Consider the following 18751-nt stretch of genomic DNA (forward strand, 5'->3'; position numbering starts at 1 on the left):
CTGCCTCGTGCTGGCGCGGGTTAGTGGTAAAGTATTGGGCATCGGATCTGTAGGTCACAGCCAGAATCTTGGTGACGACATTTTTGCTTTCTTCATTGCACCAAAACGCTCTCTATTTCTTCCTGTATGCAAAAAAATATATATGCGATGCCCAAGAACTGCGTATTTTAGACGCTAGAGCTCCTTTTCGCAACAGTACCGACCGCCTCCCAGTACGCCGCGCCTTCCCAGTGCCCCGGCATCCAGTGCGCGACAGTGCGCCCATAATCCGGCGTGGCACTGGACACTGGATACATGGTTTTAAAATAGGCATATATTAGTAACCTCTGCCAATCTCTATTATAATGCTATCATTCATTGTCGCTATCAATCATTTTTCATTCTTTAATCTGTCTTCATATGGCGTGATGACGCTTCGGCGGACACTCCGGCGGTCAGGGCTGCTCACACAAACTTCACCATCAGCCTAGAAAGGCTTTCGACTTAAAAATTTCAGCAACAGGATGCCGCCAGCTGACTCAATAGACAGGGCACTGGAGATCGCTGGGAGACGCCTTCGTCCTACAGCGGACAAACCCGCCGTACGTTTGATTATTCGTCATGCTCTGGAGCTTTGGAAACACGGGCCTTAAAGTGACATGGAAACTTGTGAATGCTATCGAATGTTGGCACGTTTTCAATACTGCCGATACCCTCCTTGCACACTGTACTCACAAGGTCTACTCCGTACAGTGCATCCCGCCATTGTGATAATACAGTAAAGCACCACTATACCGGAGTCCCACAACGGGTACTCGTGAGGCGACAACCTCTGCAGGCGCAGCCTGTATCAAATGTCTCCCAAAGAAACGCAGCAATGATCCCTGCATCGCAGCTCCGAACCAGCCGCATGACCAGGCTGTAGGAATGGACAGCCGGACGCCGAAATCGGTGCAGGTGCAGCCATATATATTCACAGTCAACATCCCATGGCAATGGAGAGAAAGCTACGAAGGCATAGCGCGCAACCACAGGCGCTCCTGAAAAAGTGTAGCGCATTCCCATTCGCGCTAGACGATGCTCCGTAAGAGAAAGGTATATACATGTTATTTACCACAGCAAAATAAGATAATTACCACCAGTAAGAGTTAAACTTGACCTATATTTTTCTGCTTTTGATTCTCTTCCGACGCGACAGCAAATGCGAAACCATTGCACGTGGAAGATACCTGTTAGGCCGCTCATCGTCGAACAGGCAGGATGGACGGCGTAGGGCTGCATGATTGTTTTGTATATACTTTTGCAGTGCCGCGAGTTGCCCATGCGTTTTGTGAATGGGGAAGCGTCCACCCCCCAGCGCCTCGGGCGGCAACCGTTTCTGTTTTTGAGGGGTCGGACGGCCCGCGTGGTGTTGGGTGACGAGCCGAGGCGCGCGCCGGCGCGGGGAGCGCGGTGCAGAGGCGGAAAACGGATTCGGAGAAAACGCTTTTACGCGCGCTGTGTTGACATTCCGCCGATGGTCATAATAGGGCCACGCGGACAAAGCTCGAGTGGGACGGTTGTATACGCGACAATGTGGCGCCGGCTCTTGAGTCCCCTGCTAATTAGAGACGCAGCTGCTAGCAATGTTGACCACGTCTGGCGCGTACGGAGCGGGGGGTTCACGGCCCTACGCATTCGGACGGCAGCCACGTGCATCTTGTTTTGAGCGCTGGGGAGAGCCCGCTTGGTGTCGTGTTGCAACATGCAGTGCGCGCCGTAGAGAGGGGCGCGGTGCGCATGCGGAGGCCGCGTTCGGAGAATGTCGTTTTAAGAGCACCCGAGTCCGGATGCCGCCAGCGGTAATTATTTTTCTACCAGGAAAAACCTTGAGGGGGACTACGGTACGCGGTGTTGGGACACCAGCGCCCGAGCCCCCTTGCTGGCTAGAAACGCCGCTGAGGTGCGAGATGGCCTCAATAAATCGTGCATGCCTGGCGTGTTTGCCGAGGCCGTCACTGACCACGTGGAAATAGGAGGGGGAGAAGAAGATGTGGGAAGAGGGAAAACAGGGTGGTTTTCCAATAGATTCACTTATGAGAGTAAGCCCATCCCTTTGGGTTGTGGCTTAAGAAACTGTCAACTCTCATTGGCAATTGCTTCCGTGGGATGGGCTAACGACCCTACCGCCCTTTTTCTTTGTCTCTTTCCCCTATAACAACCGAGACGAGGTGCTTGTTCCTCAGTCTAGGCTGTAATCACTAAAGCTGATAGAACAGTAAGACTCCGTACGATGCAACGCTAGTCTGGGCCGTAACCACTTAGTGGTAGAACAGTGAGACTCGGTTGGTCGTATGTAGTGACAGTTGTCCTAGGCTCTAACTTAAGAAAAAGTAGAAGAGTAAGGCGCTGTTTACTTGTGTGTTTTGTATCAGTGTTCTTTTGCTAACTCTGTATTTGACTGTGTAAATATTTCCGTTACAATATATCTTCAAGTTTTGTTACCTCCAACCTGCCTCCTGCTTCATCAACGCCGATAAACACCTTGAAGAGACTTTGGTCGACTTCAAGGAGAAAAGAACAACCAAAAACTTAACTATACCCTTATTCCAGTATCTGTTCCAGGAAACCGAAAGCTATGTGAAACCCTACCGGACTACTTGGTGTCGTAACGCGTGTGCAGATGTTCCGCCCCCGGTATATCTTTCCGTTCATTGCCACAGATAGTGTTCCGAGTGTATAGGAACAAACGTCCGGTATAGCAGAGACTAACTACTATGTCCGCAGTAGTGAAGCGCTGGAAAATACTCGTATCTCGTATATAGATATAGAGAAGCACTTACAAAGCCTCGGTAGATTTCGGGCAGCGGCAACTCAGACTTAGAGATTAGAAGGGTATGACGACCTGCCCCATATATAGCGTCGCTCTCTTTGATGTATCATTCGCTAGGTGATGCATAAATCTGCGAAGCTTTATTTTTGCTTTGTTTTCCTTTGCTGTATTTGCGCATACAGCATGTCCCTCTCCAGGGGTCATCTACGCCACACTTACAGCATGGTCGTTCCAGTGGTCGACAACTTCAACGCGCAGATGGACAGACACACTACGCTTACATGGGTCATTTGCTGCTTTAATTGCGTCATGAGAAAGCGCGCCACGCACACATGACACATTTCAATACAAAAACTTAAATGGAAATCTACACAGTATGCTTTTTTTTACGAACACAACATTCTCAACAATTCAGCTTCTTTCACTCAAAGCACAGAATGTCATGAAAACAACAAAAAAAACGACACGAAAGACAACAAAATGCGCTATTATGACATCTCTAAACTGAGGTTCTTTGGTGCAATGCACGGGAAGCCATGGCAAGGGAGCTTCGCATAACTCCTGTCGAAACTCGTGACTAGACAGGAACGCGTGTGCGGTGTCAGTGTCCGGAAAAATCGCTTACGTTTAAATTTATTAAAGCATTCGCACGCAAACATAGATAGAACGAGCACTTGAACATTGACACAGACCCTTTTCTGCACACATTTCCAGCCTCTGTCTGCCATGCAGTGAAGCTCTTGTACTCTCAAGGCACACTAAACAACGCTGAGAAGCTCACCGGGCTTGAATCAGCTGCTCTTGTAAAGGTGCCGTGTGGCACTGTGGCTACGTTCACGTGAACCCGATAAAGTAGTGTCGAGTCGGCTTGTCTCGCCGTAAACCGGTGGTCGGGTTCACGTGAACATTGGCGGGTCGGGTCGAACTATAGCGGCGGGGCAAGTTTGGCCTACCTTCCTGCTACGAGTAGGTTTACTCGCACATTGCGCTTGGAAAATGTATGTACACGCGGTAGGGTCGGGTTCGATCAACTCGAGTTGTGACTCGATCCGCACGCGTCGAGTCGACGGGAACAAAGCTAGTGCAAGATTGCAGCGACAGCGAGCTTAACTTGGTGAAAATTGCAGGCTTCCATACTTTCCGTGAAGAGGCTTTATCGCGATTTGCGAGACGCTGCCGAGCACCCACACAGTACAGTATGGCATTTGCAAACTAGCTTACCTTTCTCTAAAGCGCAGCTTACTCCCGTCAAGAACTTACGCACGCGTTTCTTTCTTCTTCCTCGAAAAGTGCCTCAACTTTACAATAGGTCTCACGCGCGAATTGCTTGACTGCTGCTTTACTAGAGGACCAAACCGTCCTTCGAAAATAACGAATCGGAAATGTTACCAGAGCTCAGTGCCCCGCTCAAGGCGGATGTGAGACCTACGACAACGGGTCGCGCCGATTATGATTCCGCGCTGACAATGCCAATGATAGCCGTGGTCCTTGCTTCACATTTTGCAAATAGCTGCTTGCTTCACTCAAGCTAAACTCGACAACTGGCTTTCTTTCCGCCATTCTCAGGGCGACCGCTTCGAATCAGTACCCACTACATATAGCAGAAGGACATTGCACGCTTCGAGCTGTGACAACACGACTGAAGGCCTGCAACACATACGCGTCATGGCCCTAGCTTTCAATTATGGCATCGCACACAGACTGCACATGCTTCCTGGCGCCGTACGACCTTGTAGCCTTAATGTCAGAGAGTTCTTGCATGCCAGTAGAGTGGCACATCCAGGGCATGTAGCACCACCGCACATAACCAGTGTGGAGTGCTCATGGCAGCACAACCGTTACACGTTGAGTAGCGGGACATCACAGTTTGCACGCTTTATGATGTATTCGTTAACCATTACCGATCGAGCTTTCCGGTGCGATGCTATTGGTATCACCTCTATTAGAAACGCTGTAGCGGAAGGTTACACATTCATTTCAATCACCTGAGCTGGAATAATATTGCGATTCTATTACAGTGCTTTTCCTTTTCGACAATGGCGCAAGCAGCGTTCGACCCACGTTATCGCCGCGATCGGCCGGCGTTGCATGGTGGATAAAGGAACATAATCCGTCAAGGAGATTTCCTACACTGTACAGGCCCTGGTATTTAGCTTGCGCTGAGAATTGCGGTACACCAGTACCCCCAGCCTCGGAATGCATCCACCGCGTCCAGGAAAGCAACTACTTCTCCGCGCCGAGCCGGGGAACCTCTCAACAATAGAGTCTACTAGGTGAGTCGCTAGTAATCCCCATCGATCGCTTTAGGGTCATCCTCCGCAAAACGAAAAAAAAGAATACCTTGGCAAAGCCGTTCCCGTTCTTCCGGACGGCCATCGTTCAGTGCTTTTTTACGTGTGTTTGTGTGTGTGTGATAAACAGGGTCAGCAACATAGCAGCTCGGGCAAAGACGACACCAGTGTCCATAACACTTCCAGTCATACACAGGAAGGCCCGCTTCCAGACCGGAAAGTCTCATGAGGCGATGATGGCTCGCTGGCCGTTCCGTATGCCACCGTGCCACGCGACCACTGTTCCGTGACGCTCTCGCCTTTTTTTTTTTTTTTTGACGAGATCACAGTGCACAGTGGCTGCACCTTCGCTGGACACACACACTTGGTTTCTCGACTGCGTCTCCTGCGCGGCAAGAGCAATCGGTGGGCCCGCGTGGGAGCGTTCACTTCGTGGCGCACTTCTGGCCGCCGGAGCACTTGGGCGCCTTGATCTTCTTGCCGTTTTTCCGCTTCCGCAACCCTGCATGAATCGGCGAGAGAGGGATCAGCGGCGCCATTTCCCGAAAGCCCAACGAAACTTCGCAAAGAGAGAGAGAGACAGCCACCGACACGGTATGCTTTAGCTTCGGGAGAGACAGAAAGGGACAGAGAAACGTTTCTTTTTTTCATACAACGGGGCACTTTCCTCGCAAGATGGAGCCCTCAGTTGAGGGCCCCATTGGTATGAGCGAGTGCGCTAGCCCGCTGCATCAGCCGTCGCTGCTCCTGTGGTTATGAGCGGGTCAGCGCAGTCTCCCAGGAGGAAAATCCATGGAAGGTGAAAAAATTTGTAATGCACCCCGGGGGCTGTGGGCATTTCAAGGTGTAGCAATATACTGCGGGTTTTGGTCAATAGAAAGGACAGCTTCAGTGAAATAGTGTAATGTGGAAGAGCTGAGGGCGATGCGTGGGGTTCAATTAGTTATTTAGTGGCCGCAACGGCGACGGGTTATTCGAGTTCTCGGTTAAGGATAAGATGTGGTGGAGCGAAATGTCTCCTGTCGTGTCTGTGACGCAGCGTTCCAGTGCAGCTAGTGCAGTGGTTTTGTTGGTGCATCTAACGAAAATCATCAGTCTAATAAACGACGATATGTGAAAAGCCGCAAGCAGTACGGTTCCCTTTACGCTTTTCGTCGAAAAGACTGCTTCACTGGTGGATAATATTTCGCCTAAGAAACGCATACGCCGCTTTCTTTCGGGAAGGTGACGCCAGAAGGTCTACATAAGATAACGCTCAATTACGGCGTGGTCACGTGTTGAAAGATAGTGTCGCCTTGAAATATTTATTATGTTTACTTGTAATGATGATAGTCGCATGAAGCGCATTCATTATCCCTTGTGTTTCGAGAAACGAATATTGCTACCTACACGATTAAAAATAATAACAGTTCAATGAACGGCGTACTATGTACACGACGCATTCTTTAGAAGAGATTTATTAGTTTGTTTACTGATGGCATATAGATGGACGAGGAAACCAACATTCCTGTTTCAATATTTTATATGATTACGTTATTTAGTCTACCTTCGCTGAGGGGAAGAATGCATTGTTTTTGAGCTAGGCACTTCCCGAAAAATGTGTGTCACACTTCGTCGTTTGCTCTGTATGCAAGTCCGGTGCACTGCGGTTCCACAACAATCGCAAAACAGTAGTCAGTCTTGCTTTATGTATCAATGACATTGATACAACAAATACAGCGATATTTCAAGACTTAGCTGAAAGATGCAACCATAACAAAGCTTAGCACGAAACATACCGCAAGGAACTAGTGCCAAATAATGAAAATAAGACCCTGCAGTTGGCAACGGTGCTGCTAGGCGTTTAAATTGTTGTTTCGCAAATGGGTTCCACTTAAATGCAAAATGTATTCGCAGGCATACGCTTCACACATGACGCACGTTTCTTTTATCTTAACGCATCAATAGCGTGTACTTGCAGTAAATTACGAGGCTAAATGTTTTCATTTTCCGTGGCAAACTAGACGGTGAAAAACGAACAACAGGAAGTTTTCTGTAGTCAAGAGTATGCTGCCGGCACATTACGGAGAAAAGATGGGTCATCTTCTCATGCATCTTTTCATGTCAAGATGTAACTCTTATCGAGGTAGGCGTGCACAGCATTGTGTCTTCAGAACAGATTTATCAGCTTCCTTTACTAAATTGCATATAAATAGACATGAAAATCAACATTCCTCTTTCAATATTTTATATGACTACGCAATTCAGTGTACCTTCGCTGACGGGGAAGGATGCATAGTTTTAGGGCTAGGCGTTTCCCGGAAAAGATGTGCCACAGTAGGTCGTTTCCCCTGTACTTGCAAATGGTCGTTAAATAAAAAGATCGTTTTTGCAAACGCTAATGAAAACTTCGCATGAACCGATTCCCACAGCGAATGTCATCTGCAATTTCTTTTAACGGGATTTGCATCTTTGGCTTAATTCAGCGGCTTTGTGTCTTCTACATATGACATTGCAGTTAGAAGCCGACCATGCCTGGTCTCCTGGCTGTTTGCATCTGTGTGGGCCCAGGCAGCACACGCAATGCCTGGGGCACCGAGAACGAGAGCCGGTGACATGCCCATTTCACACCAAATATCGATAATTCTATCCTCTCCGGCTGCAGTACTAAACGCTTGTTCTTGGAGGAGGCTTTAAAACAGGAAATGAGACTTAAGTAAACATCAATAATCACAATTTATTTTTACGCAAAGTAAACGTCCCTGTTCGAGAACCACAAAACCTTCTGCAACGCCTGCACTCCGCGGTGACCGCTCACTCAACGTAGCCAGACCCACCAGACGGCGCAAAGCCAGCCCGCTAAAATGCATGTAGCTAATTGAAATGTGTAAAAATTGGTAATCACCTCTATGAAACTTTTTTCGAAGTTGTTTAGTCAGTAACAATAAATAATACAAAAAAATCCTGCTTATTCTTTTTTTTTGTAATCCACAAACACATCCGTAAAGTCTGGCAACAATGCGGCGGGCGCGCGGCGGCGTCCGCCCGTTTGTCGCTGCATGTAAGCGAAGCCAGCGAACCAGCGGCGTCGTACCGCCGCGTCTATTTCTGCCGCGCAATGTTCGCCGTGGGAGAACGCTCCATGTATCCCGGGCTTTAGAAGGAAAGCGTAGCGCCGCGCACGAAGGGCTTTGCGGCGACGATGGCTACGATAGGGCGCCAGAGTAGCGTACGTCGTCTGCAAGGAGGCAAAGCGCTGCATGAGCGGTGGTCTGTCTGCGGCGGCTGCTCTGAATCGCGCTCACGCGTCGCGATTAGAGTGGCAGTAGCGCCACGCTTCGCTTCGTTTGCAACGTGCCGCACGAGATAGATTGTCCGCGCCAGCCAATATATCGCGAAATGAAAATACGTATACAGATACAGCTGCGCTCAAATATCGCATTATGAAGTATCGTAATTGTCGGTAAATTCGTACGCAACTCTTAAATTTTAAAGTAACTTTTAAAACTTTTTCGGCACTGGACAGAATCGAGCCCGCCTAAAACGGGTTCCTGAAGCACAGCAGCCCGACGCTTTATAGCTTCGCCACGAATGGCGGCAAGCAGCGAGGGACAGTGCAACCTCCAAAGCAACGCAAAAGGAAGGGGAACTTCGTGGACGCGCCGTTAGATGGCGCAGCATGTCTGGAGACAAACGCGAGAGAGGAGCCAGATTGCAACGCACGGTTCCTACATGACACAATTTGGCAGTGGCAATAACGTGTATCGCTACGTGGCTTAAACGCTGATCGAATTAACACGGACAGTCATCGTGAGATATGTTCTATTATTTTGCCGATGTGCAAGTAGGGTTTTACGCATTGCCTCACCACACATTCCCACTTGGCGCATGTAAAAGATTAACACTTTTGTTATTTTTTGGAAAGAATACGTATATCACGTTAGTTTTCGCTAACTGTATTAAATACAGCGACATTCACGTGAATCAACTGTGTAAAATTGTATGATCGTTGTGTCGGGTATAGTTATGTGCAAATGCCACGTTGTATGCTCTGGACTGTGTCGACTGCCGGGCATTGCCGTTCAAGCGAAATCCATGGCTTTCACAAGCCGACATTTAAGAACAATGAATCTGTCAGTAACAACGCATTATTATGACAACTCGGTATTCGCAAAACTTGTCGGACCAAATTGCCTTTTCTTCCTGGCAAGCCATATAGTGCCAGCAAGGGCCGCCCAAGCGCTTATGAGAAATGTGCGTATGCACCCGTATTGCGTTCCTTTGTAGCAATTGCTACGATTGAGTGTATGCCTCATTTTCCCTTTATTAATTACTTCTCTCCACCTTGCGGGTTCCCGCAGAACTATTACGTCAAACTCCTGCCTTTCCTTCGAGTTGTTGATAGGTTCGACTTCGCCCTGCCATCTGCCAGCCACCCGGTTAGCTCAAATAAATGGTAGAGCGGCTGCCCCGGAAAAGCGGCGCTTCCGGGTTCGAGTCCCGGACGAGGACGAATCTTTCAACTGCGAAACTTTTCTTTCGAGGAACCCCTATGTCTTTTTTTTTTGTAGCAATTGGTATACGTTTGACTGGATGTCTCATTTCCCCTTTATCAATTACTTCTCTCCACCTTGCGGGTGCCCGCAGAACTATTACGTCGAACTCCTGCCTTTGCTTCGAGTTGTTGATAGGTTCGACTTCGCCCTGCCATCTGCCAGCCACCCGGTTAGCTCAAATGGTAGAGCGGCTGCCCCGGAAAAGCGCTGCTCCCGGGTTCGAGTCCCGGACGAGGACGAATCTTTCTTCAACTGCGAAACTTTTCCTTCGAGGAACCCGTATGTTTTTTTGTTTTTTTTTCAGCAGTTGGTATACGATTGAGCGGATGTCTCATTTCCCCTTTATTAATTACTTCTCTGCACCTTGCGGATTTCCGCAGAACTGCTACGTCAAGGCTGTTGGCTGGCCGCCTTCGCTAATGCATTTCAGACATAAAGATTGGCTGAGGCATTCCTTTACGAAGAGTTCCTTTTGTGAATATCGACCCCACCTTTCGTGGCGGAAGAGGGTGAGAAAACGCAAATACAAAAACGCATTCAGAGCAAAAAAAAATTGACTTGCCATCCCGGCACTGCGAAAGTGCATGGATGTCCAGCGAAGCTGTTAAAAACCACCACTATACTGCTGAGGGGGTTATGCTATGTTTTATTGCTTTAGAGTAATTATAGCGATGGGAGTAATGGTAATTTTGACAATACGCCGCCACCCACAGCTGTGCTGTAACAACATTGAAATCAGCTGCTTGACTGGTTATTTTATATACGAAAGGCTAGGGCCCTCATTCCCCACGTCGCTTGCTGCCGTCGGCGGGGCAGCTTGCACAATAGTAATATTAACCGGGAAACGTATGCGCGGGGCGCTACGTCCTTCGCATTGTTATCAGAAGCACCTTATCATCAATTATGTGGTTAGAATGATTATAGTGTGCTTGTTCTTTATTGAAACGTGTGCTGTTGTGCACGTTGCATGCGTGATTCCAAAGAGTATATATGCACTGGTCGCTTCACTTTGCCGACTGCTTGAAGCCTCTGCCTTACGGCGGTACGAGCCATTGCTCCTGGCCCTGCACTGCCACCAGGATTGGCGCACATTTTTTTTCAGACGGACGGGGACACGAGAAATGCCGTCTAACTAGAGGTTAACAACTCCTCTGTAAAAGAAAGACAGCAAAGATCAGCGGAGACTACTATCACTGCAAGTTCTTGCTATTAAGCGAGGGGTTTGAGTTTGTTCAAATACTTAAAATACATCATGGCTCTTATTCACGGGAATTTTTGCGGTAGAACTGCTGGTAAGCGCGTTCCAGCTAATCGTGGTGCTGAACATTTAATTAGCGGAGGCAGTCGGCCAGTGGCAAATTGTTCTTACGAGTGAAGCGCTTTGTCAGTTCGCACCAGCTATCGATCGGTCAGGGCCGTGGACGCACGCTTCTAACGACCACTCATGCATCGGACTTATGTTCTCGACCATGGGCTCGCTATGCTTTTTCTAGAGCACGTGATCAATGCAACCTATTCTTTCCTATCTCTATTTCGCTTCCCAAGTAGAAAGTAGCCAACTGGCTCAACTATTTCAGCTCTCTGTCCCTTTTACAACGAAGCTGTTAAGGGCTAGCACCCCCCCCCTTCCCCAGGATCATGTCCGTGTGGGGACCCAATACGTGGGCCGATCCCGAAGATAGTGCAATGCCGGGATAACCAGTGGTAGAGGTGACACAGGCGTTAAGCATTCTTCATACATGCATCGAACCCGAAGATAGTCCAGTAATGGGCCGACCCGCGGCGGAGGTGCAGTTTGCCGTTAAGGGGCCCACATACACAGCTTCGCCGGTCATCCTTCTTCAAACAGTAGAAGGGCACTCAGTCTTTTTCCATTGATACCCCTCTCTCGTTCAACCTTTTAGTGGAAAGGCACCGATAACGCTGAGGTGGGGATAATTCTGCATAGTTATAATCACAAACTTAGCCAAAGCGTCTTGTCAGTTGGATCGCGCTGCACTATCGAAAACAGCATACCAACTCCCACAGTATTAGATGCAAGAGAATAGCAGTCCGCGTTTTTCGTATATACAGGAGGGACAAAAGTGCGCTTGTCACGCGCGCGTGCACTCACGGACGAAGTTGTTGCTGACGGCCTTCTCTGGCGACTGCTGCCTCTCTTGGAGTTCCCTGGTCAGGCACTGGACGAAAGCCAGGGCGGCCACCCGGAAGAACAACTGTTGCACGTTCTCGCCTGCGCCATGAGAGAGATGCATCCTTTGTTAAAGAAACTAAATAAAGACAGACCAAGCGTAGTCCAAGAAGTACCCTAGCCGTAGCTAACTAAGACTGGTTGCTTGGGCATTCTTGGGCTAGTTAGGTGAGCGCAGCCAGCGCCAGTAGAGCATGTTTCCTCGTTTCTCTGTCTCTGTCCTGAGCCGCACGCTTAAGAAAAAGCAGAAAAGCACGAACTTCGCCGAGTACAAGTTTGTATATGGATACGTATTCATCTCTCATTAAGGTCATCCTCTCTCACTGTCCTGGCTGATTCGTGTTGCACCTGTAAAAATTCTGCCGTCAGAAAGCTAGGAATGCTGACGAGCAGAGTTCGGCTCCCTCTCCAGAGCTTTCTAGTGATTGCAACGCAACATGAGGCCGACCTTACAACACAGATCCAGCTGCAGTCACTCGTGCGATGGCTTCGTTTGCAATGTTGAATGCCTACCAGGTTCTCGCGCATGGAACAGAGAAGACAGCTCGAGCAACGACGATGGTGACCACAGTGATGAGTACAGATCGAATGATTCGGTTTCAGACGCGCCATGCAAAGACACCTTGTAAATTGGAGCAACAAAAACATCTACCTTGTAGTAATTTAGATCACTGTGGTCGTCTGCTGAGAGCAAAGTCGCTGGTTCGATACCCGGCTGCGGACAACGCATTCCTATGACGGCGCTATGCGAACGCGCTGGCACACCGATATACTGTAGCAGTGCACACTAAAGAACCCCAGGTGGTCAAAATGAATCCTGTGATTTTCATTACGGCGTCTGTCATGGACCTTTTCTTCTTATGAAATAAACCAGAAATAAAGTTAACGTCGTGTTTTAAGGCAAAATTACCTTAAACGTATTTGCTCCCGTGTTCATAGAAAGCCTTCTGCATGTGCCATTACACAGAGAAAAAAGGCGGAATGTATTTAAGGAATCGTATACCTGACTCCGTTTAGCTGCTTGCAAAGTGTACGTGGGCCATTGCATCAATGTATATGTAAGGGAGCATCAGGAACGTCAAGAAACCATCTGGGCCGTCGCATCTCGCAGCCCATTGCAGACAGTGCAGGTGCTACTCTGTGTTTTAGGAAACTGAGGTAGCTTTACCAAACAGTGAGCAGCTCACGCGAAAATTACCAGAGGCCTCTTATACAAGAAAAAGAGGAGAAGGATGTGTCCGCCATGCTTCTGTCCTGCTACATGATCAGGCATTTTCTTTTCTCGATGGTTAGTACACGATCACGTGCGGACTCTAAGTTTCAGGTTCCGATGCGATTAACTATCGGTAAACTATCGTTTTTATTTGTTGCTCCTGCGTTGCTGCGCATGTGTCAACACTTACGTGGACTGTCCCAGCTAACGTTAGCCAGGTTGTTCAACGAAAAAAAAAAAGAACAAGGATTTCAAAAACAAGCTACAATTTACGATTCTACGACCTAGAGTATATCGTTTGGCAGACTTCTTACAACCGAAAGCGCTAGGTCTTATAATTTGATCTTGCACCGTGTTTTTTTTATTTAATATTTTTTTCTTTGAACAGCTTGGCTAATGTTAGCTGGGACACACAGTATATGAACACATGTGAAGTTTGTTCTATAAATGATTCAGTTGTGAGTGAACGCCTCCTGTCGTTTCTCTGCCTTCCGTCCTTTTTATAACCCGTTAAAGGTACGCTGCAGTGACCATAGGATGGTAAGAACTCGAATTAGCCTAGACATGAGGAGGCAATGGAAGAAACTGGTACACAAGAAGCCAATCAATGAGTTAGCGGTAAGAGGAAAACTAGAGGAATTCCGCATCACGCTACAGAACAGGTATTCGGCTTTAACTCAGGAAGAGGACCTTAGTGTTGAAGCAATGAACGACAATCTCATGGGCATCATTAAGGAGTGCGCAATAGAAGTCGGTGGTAAAGCCGTTAGACAGGAAACCAGTAAGCTATCGCAGGAGACAAAAGATCTGATCAAGAAACGCCAATGTATGAAAGCCTCTAATCCTACAGCTAGAATAGAACTGGCAGAACTTTTCTAAGTTAATCAACACGCGTAAGACAGCGGACATCAGGAACTATAATATGGATAGAATTGAACAGGCTCTCAGGAACGGAGGAAGCCTAAAAACAGTGAAGAAGAAACTAGGAATAGGCAAGAATCAGATGTGTGCGTTGAGAGACAAAGCCGGCAATATCGTTACTAATATGGATGAGATAGTTCAAGTGGCTGAGGAGTTCTACAGAGATTTATATAGTACCAGTGGCACCCACGACGATCGTGGAAGCGAAAATAGCCTAGAGGAATTCGAAATCCCGCAGGTAACGCCAGAAGAAGTAAAGAAAGCCTTAGGAGCTATGCAAAGGGGGAAGGCAGCTGGGGAGGATCAGGTAACAGCAGATTTGTTGAAGGATGGTGGTCAGATTGTTCTAGAGAAACTGGCCACCCTGTATACGCAATGCCTCATAACCTCGAGCGTACCGGAATCTTGGAAGAACGCTAACATAATCCTAATCCATAAGAAAGGGGACGCCAAAGACTTGAAAAATTATAGACCGATCAGCTTACTGTCCATCGCCTACAAAGTATTTACTAAGGTAATCGCAAATAGAATCAGGAACACCTTAGACTTCTGTCAACCAAAGGACCAGGCAGGATTCCGTAAAGGCTACTCAACAATAGACCATATTCACACTATCAATCAGGTGATAGAAAAATGTGCAGAATATAACCAACCCTTATATAACCAACCCTTATATAACCAACCAAGCTTTCATTGATTGCGAGAAAGCGTTTGATTCAGTTGAAACCTCAGCAGTCATGGAGGCATTACGGAATCAGGGTATAGATGAGCCATACGTAAGAATACTGGAAGATATCTATAGCGGCTCGACAGCCACCGTAGTCCTCCACAAAGAAAGCAACAAAATCCCAATAAAGAAAGGCGTCAGACAGGGAGATACGATCTCTCCAATGCTATTCACCGCATGTTTACAGGAGGTATTCAGAGACCTGGAGTGGGAAGAATGGGGGATAAAAGTTGATGGAGAATACCATAGCAACTTGCGATTTGCTGATGATATTGCCTTGCTTAGTAACTCAGGAGACCAATTGCAATGCATGCTCACTGACCTGGAGAGGCAAAGCAGAAGGGTGGGTCTGAAAATTAATCTGCAGAAAACTAAAGTAATGTTTAACAGTCTCGGAAGAGAACAGCAGTTTACGATAGGTAGCGAGGCACTGGAAGTGGTAAGGGAATACATCTACTTAGGGCAGGTAGTGACCACGGATCCGGATCATGAGACTGAAATAACCAGAAGAATAAGAATGGGCTGGGGTGCGTTTGGCAGGCATTCTCAAATCATGAACAGCAGGTTGCCACTATCCCTCAAAAGGAAAGTGTATAACAGCTGTGTGTTACCGGTACTCACATATGGGGCAGAAACCTGGAGGCTTACGAAAAGGGTTCTGCTGAAATTGAGGACGACGCAACGAGCTATGGAAAGAAGAATGATCGGTGTAACGTTAAGGGATAAGAAAAGAGCAGATTGGGTGAGGCAACAAACGCGGGTAAATGACATCTTAGTTGAAATAAAGAAAAAGAAATGGACATGGGCCGGACATGTAATGAGGAGGGGAGATAACCGATGGTCATTAAGGGTTACGTACTGGATTCCAAGGGAAGGGAAGCGTCGCAGGGGGCGGCAGAAAGTTAGGTGGGCGGATGACATTAAGACGTTTGCAGGGACAACATGGCCACAATTAGTACATGACCGGGGTAGTTGGAGAAGTATGGGAGAGGTCTTTGCCCTGCAGTGGGCGTAACTAGGCTGATGATGATGATGATGATGATGATGATGATGATGATGAAATGTTCCCGAGATAACTGTCGACCAACTGTACATCTTGTTGAATCAACTAAAATAATCAGATGGAACACTTGGACACGTTGCTAGGCTAATGGACGTCGTGCCACCGGGTTTCAACACCAGGAAGCCAAACTGGAAAGAGTATTATTGTCCAGTTTGCACTCCGACGTAAACGAAATGCTGTGCTGGAGAAAGGAAGACGAAAGCGCCTAACGGCCAATGAACTTGGGTTTTCTGAATCTGTTCCCATTTACGTCAATGAGCACCTGTGTCCTGAAAGGAAGCGCCTCCTGGCGCAGGCAATCGCCAAAAAGCGTGAAACGAACTGGAAGTTTGTTTGGGTGCGTGATGGGCATATTTATGCCCGCAAATCTGAAAATAGTGCCAGACTAAGGATCACTAGCTCGAATGATCTGAATAAAATAAGCTAAAAAAAAATCATGGATGCCCCCATAAGATGCATCGAACTTCCTTCTATCACAGATCTAAATAGCGTTTACTGTGAAAATAGCGTTGGTGTTTTTCATATGAACTGTCGTTCTGTGTGCAACAAGACTGATGAAATACATAGGCTGTTTACTTCCCTTAATTTTTCATTCCATGCAATAATGTTTACTGAAACCTGGTACCACGATGATTCAACATACTTTGTGTTAGACAATTATACTCACTTCGCTAATAACAGGGAAACTCGAAGAGGTGGTGGTGTATCGCTGCAAATTGTGAATTCGCTTCCTGCAACAATACTTGAGAAATTCACGTTCTGCACTCCGGACTGTGAAGTGTTAACCGTTCAGAGCGACAAAAATATATTTTGTGTTGTCTACCGCCCTCCAGACGGAAAACTTGAAAATTTTTTTTCATCGTTAGAAGCACTCTTTGATTATGTGTCTATAAATGAGCACGTGTTATACCTTTCCGGTGATATGAATATTGATATGCGAACCGCGTCACCAGAGCAGACAGAATTTGCTTCTTTATTTGATTCTTACGCTCTTGTGAATGTAATTACTGTTCCAACGCGCGTAACTTGTTCCACTTCAACTACTTTAGATTTAATTATCACTAACAAAGATGAAAGCACTATAACTTCCGGAACTTTGATAACTGACATCAGTGATCTTTTTCCAGTATTTTCCTTTATTGCTAATACCAACCCTAAACATGCTTCTAAATCACCGGTGTCTTTTATCGCTGCATTGATTCGAAATCCCTCGACACCTTTCGTAATGAAATATGTACAGCCAACTTTTCCCATATATTGTCGCTACCTGACGCAGATGTTGCGTACGATGCACTAATGATTGTGTTAAACCAAATATATCAAAACTGCTTTCCTTTAAAATGCTGTCGCAAACGAAAATCAAAGAAACCATGGATTACGAATGCCTTATTGAAAAAAATAGAAAGAAGAACGAAACTATATGCGCAATTCATTAAATCCAAGGATCCCGTGAAATTTTCTCAATATAAGAAATATCGCAATATCTTGAACAAAGAACTACGTCAAGCCAAGTACGAATACTTCAGCTATTCGTTATCAGATAATTCTAGCACGAACCCTATGCATCGATGGCATGAACTAGGTAAACTGCTTGGACGTCGCTACAACAGTGGTCCAAACTGCATTATGCGCGATGGTGCTGTGCTGACAGGGAAGGATCTCTCAAATGCTTTTAATGATTTCTTTGTGAATATCACAAATACAGCAAGCTCTCCTATTAATTCAACAAACACGTCAATTCACCAAGCACCAGGAGTCTCGATGTCGATGTTTATGCCCCCTACAACCGAAAATGAAATAATTTCTGTATTCAGAAATCCTAAAAACAGTAGGGCTTTAGATATTAACGGTTTTCAAATAAAACCTCTAAAGTATGTAATTGATTTGCTAGCCCCAATATTAACACACATATTCAACCTTTGTCTCAGTAGTGGAGTATTTCCTAAGCAGATGCAGATTGCAAAAGTTATCGTGATACACAAATGAGGCGATACCTCTGAACTGTCAAATTATAGGCCAATTTCTATTCTACCGGTAATTTCTAAAGGCATAGAAAAAATTATTCACACGAGAATAACAAATTTTTTAGATAAGCATTCCGTTTTGTCGAATGATCAGTTCGGGTTCAGACCAAAAAGATCCACTGAGTTGGCACTGCTCAAGCAAAAGGAACTCATCATAAATGCATTTGAAGACAAGCTCCTTGTCCTCGGAATTTATATTGACTTTTCGAAAGCCTTCGATTTAATCAGTCATGACTTGTTAGTAAATAAACTAAACCACTACGGTATAAGAGGGATTCCTAATTCTTTGATACGGTCATACCTTCAACATCGTAAACAAATTGTAGCACACAATGAAGCTCTGTCTGATGGCCAATACATAAGATCGGGCGTGCCGCAAGGCAGCATCTTAGGCCCTTTGTTGTTTTTAGTTTACTTAAACGATATATTTTACACTAAGCTGCCGGTGAACCTTACTGCCTACGCTGATGACCTTACGGTGCTCATTACGGGTAGTAGAGAAAATGACTTATCCTCTAGAGGTAATGAGTTCTTGCAATACATGTGTCAGTGGTCGCAGGAAAATTACCTAAAGGTGAACACAAGCAATACTAAAGCCATAGTATTTCGAGCGAAAAACAAAGTTGTAAAGGATATTATGCTTAAGTTTGAGAACAACTATATTGAAATCGTGCGTACTATCAAGTGTCTGGGAGTAACCTTCTCGGAATCGCTTAATTGGGATGCCCAAATTAATAACGTAAGATCAAAAATGAATAAAGTGAATGGGGTGCTATGTCGTCAACGGTATGTGCTATCAACAAAAATTAAACTATTAATCTACAATGCTTTCTCAGTTCCAATACTTAACTATTGCCACACTGTCTGGGGCACAAGTACGGAGCATAATTTATCCAAGATTACTCTTACCCAGAAACGTGCGATAAGATTAATTGCTAACATACCATGGTATGCCCACACAGAAAGCTATTATTCCGAGTTTAGCATCATTCAAG

At 46.4% G+C, this 18751-nt stretch overlaps 1 protein-coding gene across 1 annotated transcript in view; it reads right to left on the reverse strand.

Annotated features, from left to right (window-relative positions):
• Nucleotides 1–3073: 3073 nt before the first annotated feature.
• The window catches only part of RabX5 (RAS oncogene family member RabX5), an 81766-nt gene continuing 66088 nt past the window's right edge, over nucleotides 3074–18751 (reverse strand). The window contains exons 8-9 of the mRNA XM_065440820.2: nucleotides 11731–11850; nucleotides 3074–5584 (exon numbers count right to left, since the gene is read on the reverse strand). Coding sequence (XP_065296892.1) covers nucleotides 5508–5584; nucleotides 11731–11850 — 197 coding nt within the window. The 3' untranslated portion in view covers nucleotides 3074–5507. The remainder of the gene's footprint in view (nucleotides 5585–11730; nucleotides 11851–18751) is intronic.

Source organism: Dermacentor albipictus, chromosome 2 (genome assembly GCF_038994185.2).
Source record: "Dermacentor albipictus isolate Rhodes 1998 colony chromosome 2, USDA_Dalb.pri_finalv2, whole genome shotgun sequence".
Lineage (NCBI taxonomy): Eukaryota > Metazoa > Arthropoda > Arachnida > Ixodida > Ixodidae > Dermacentor > Dermacentor albipictus.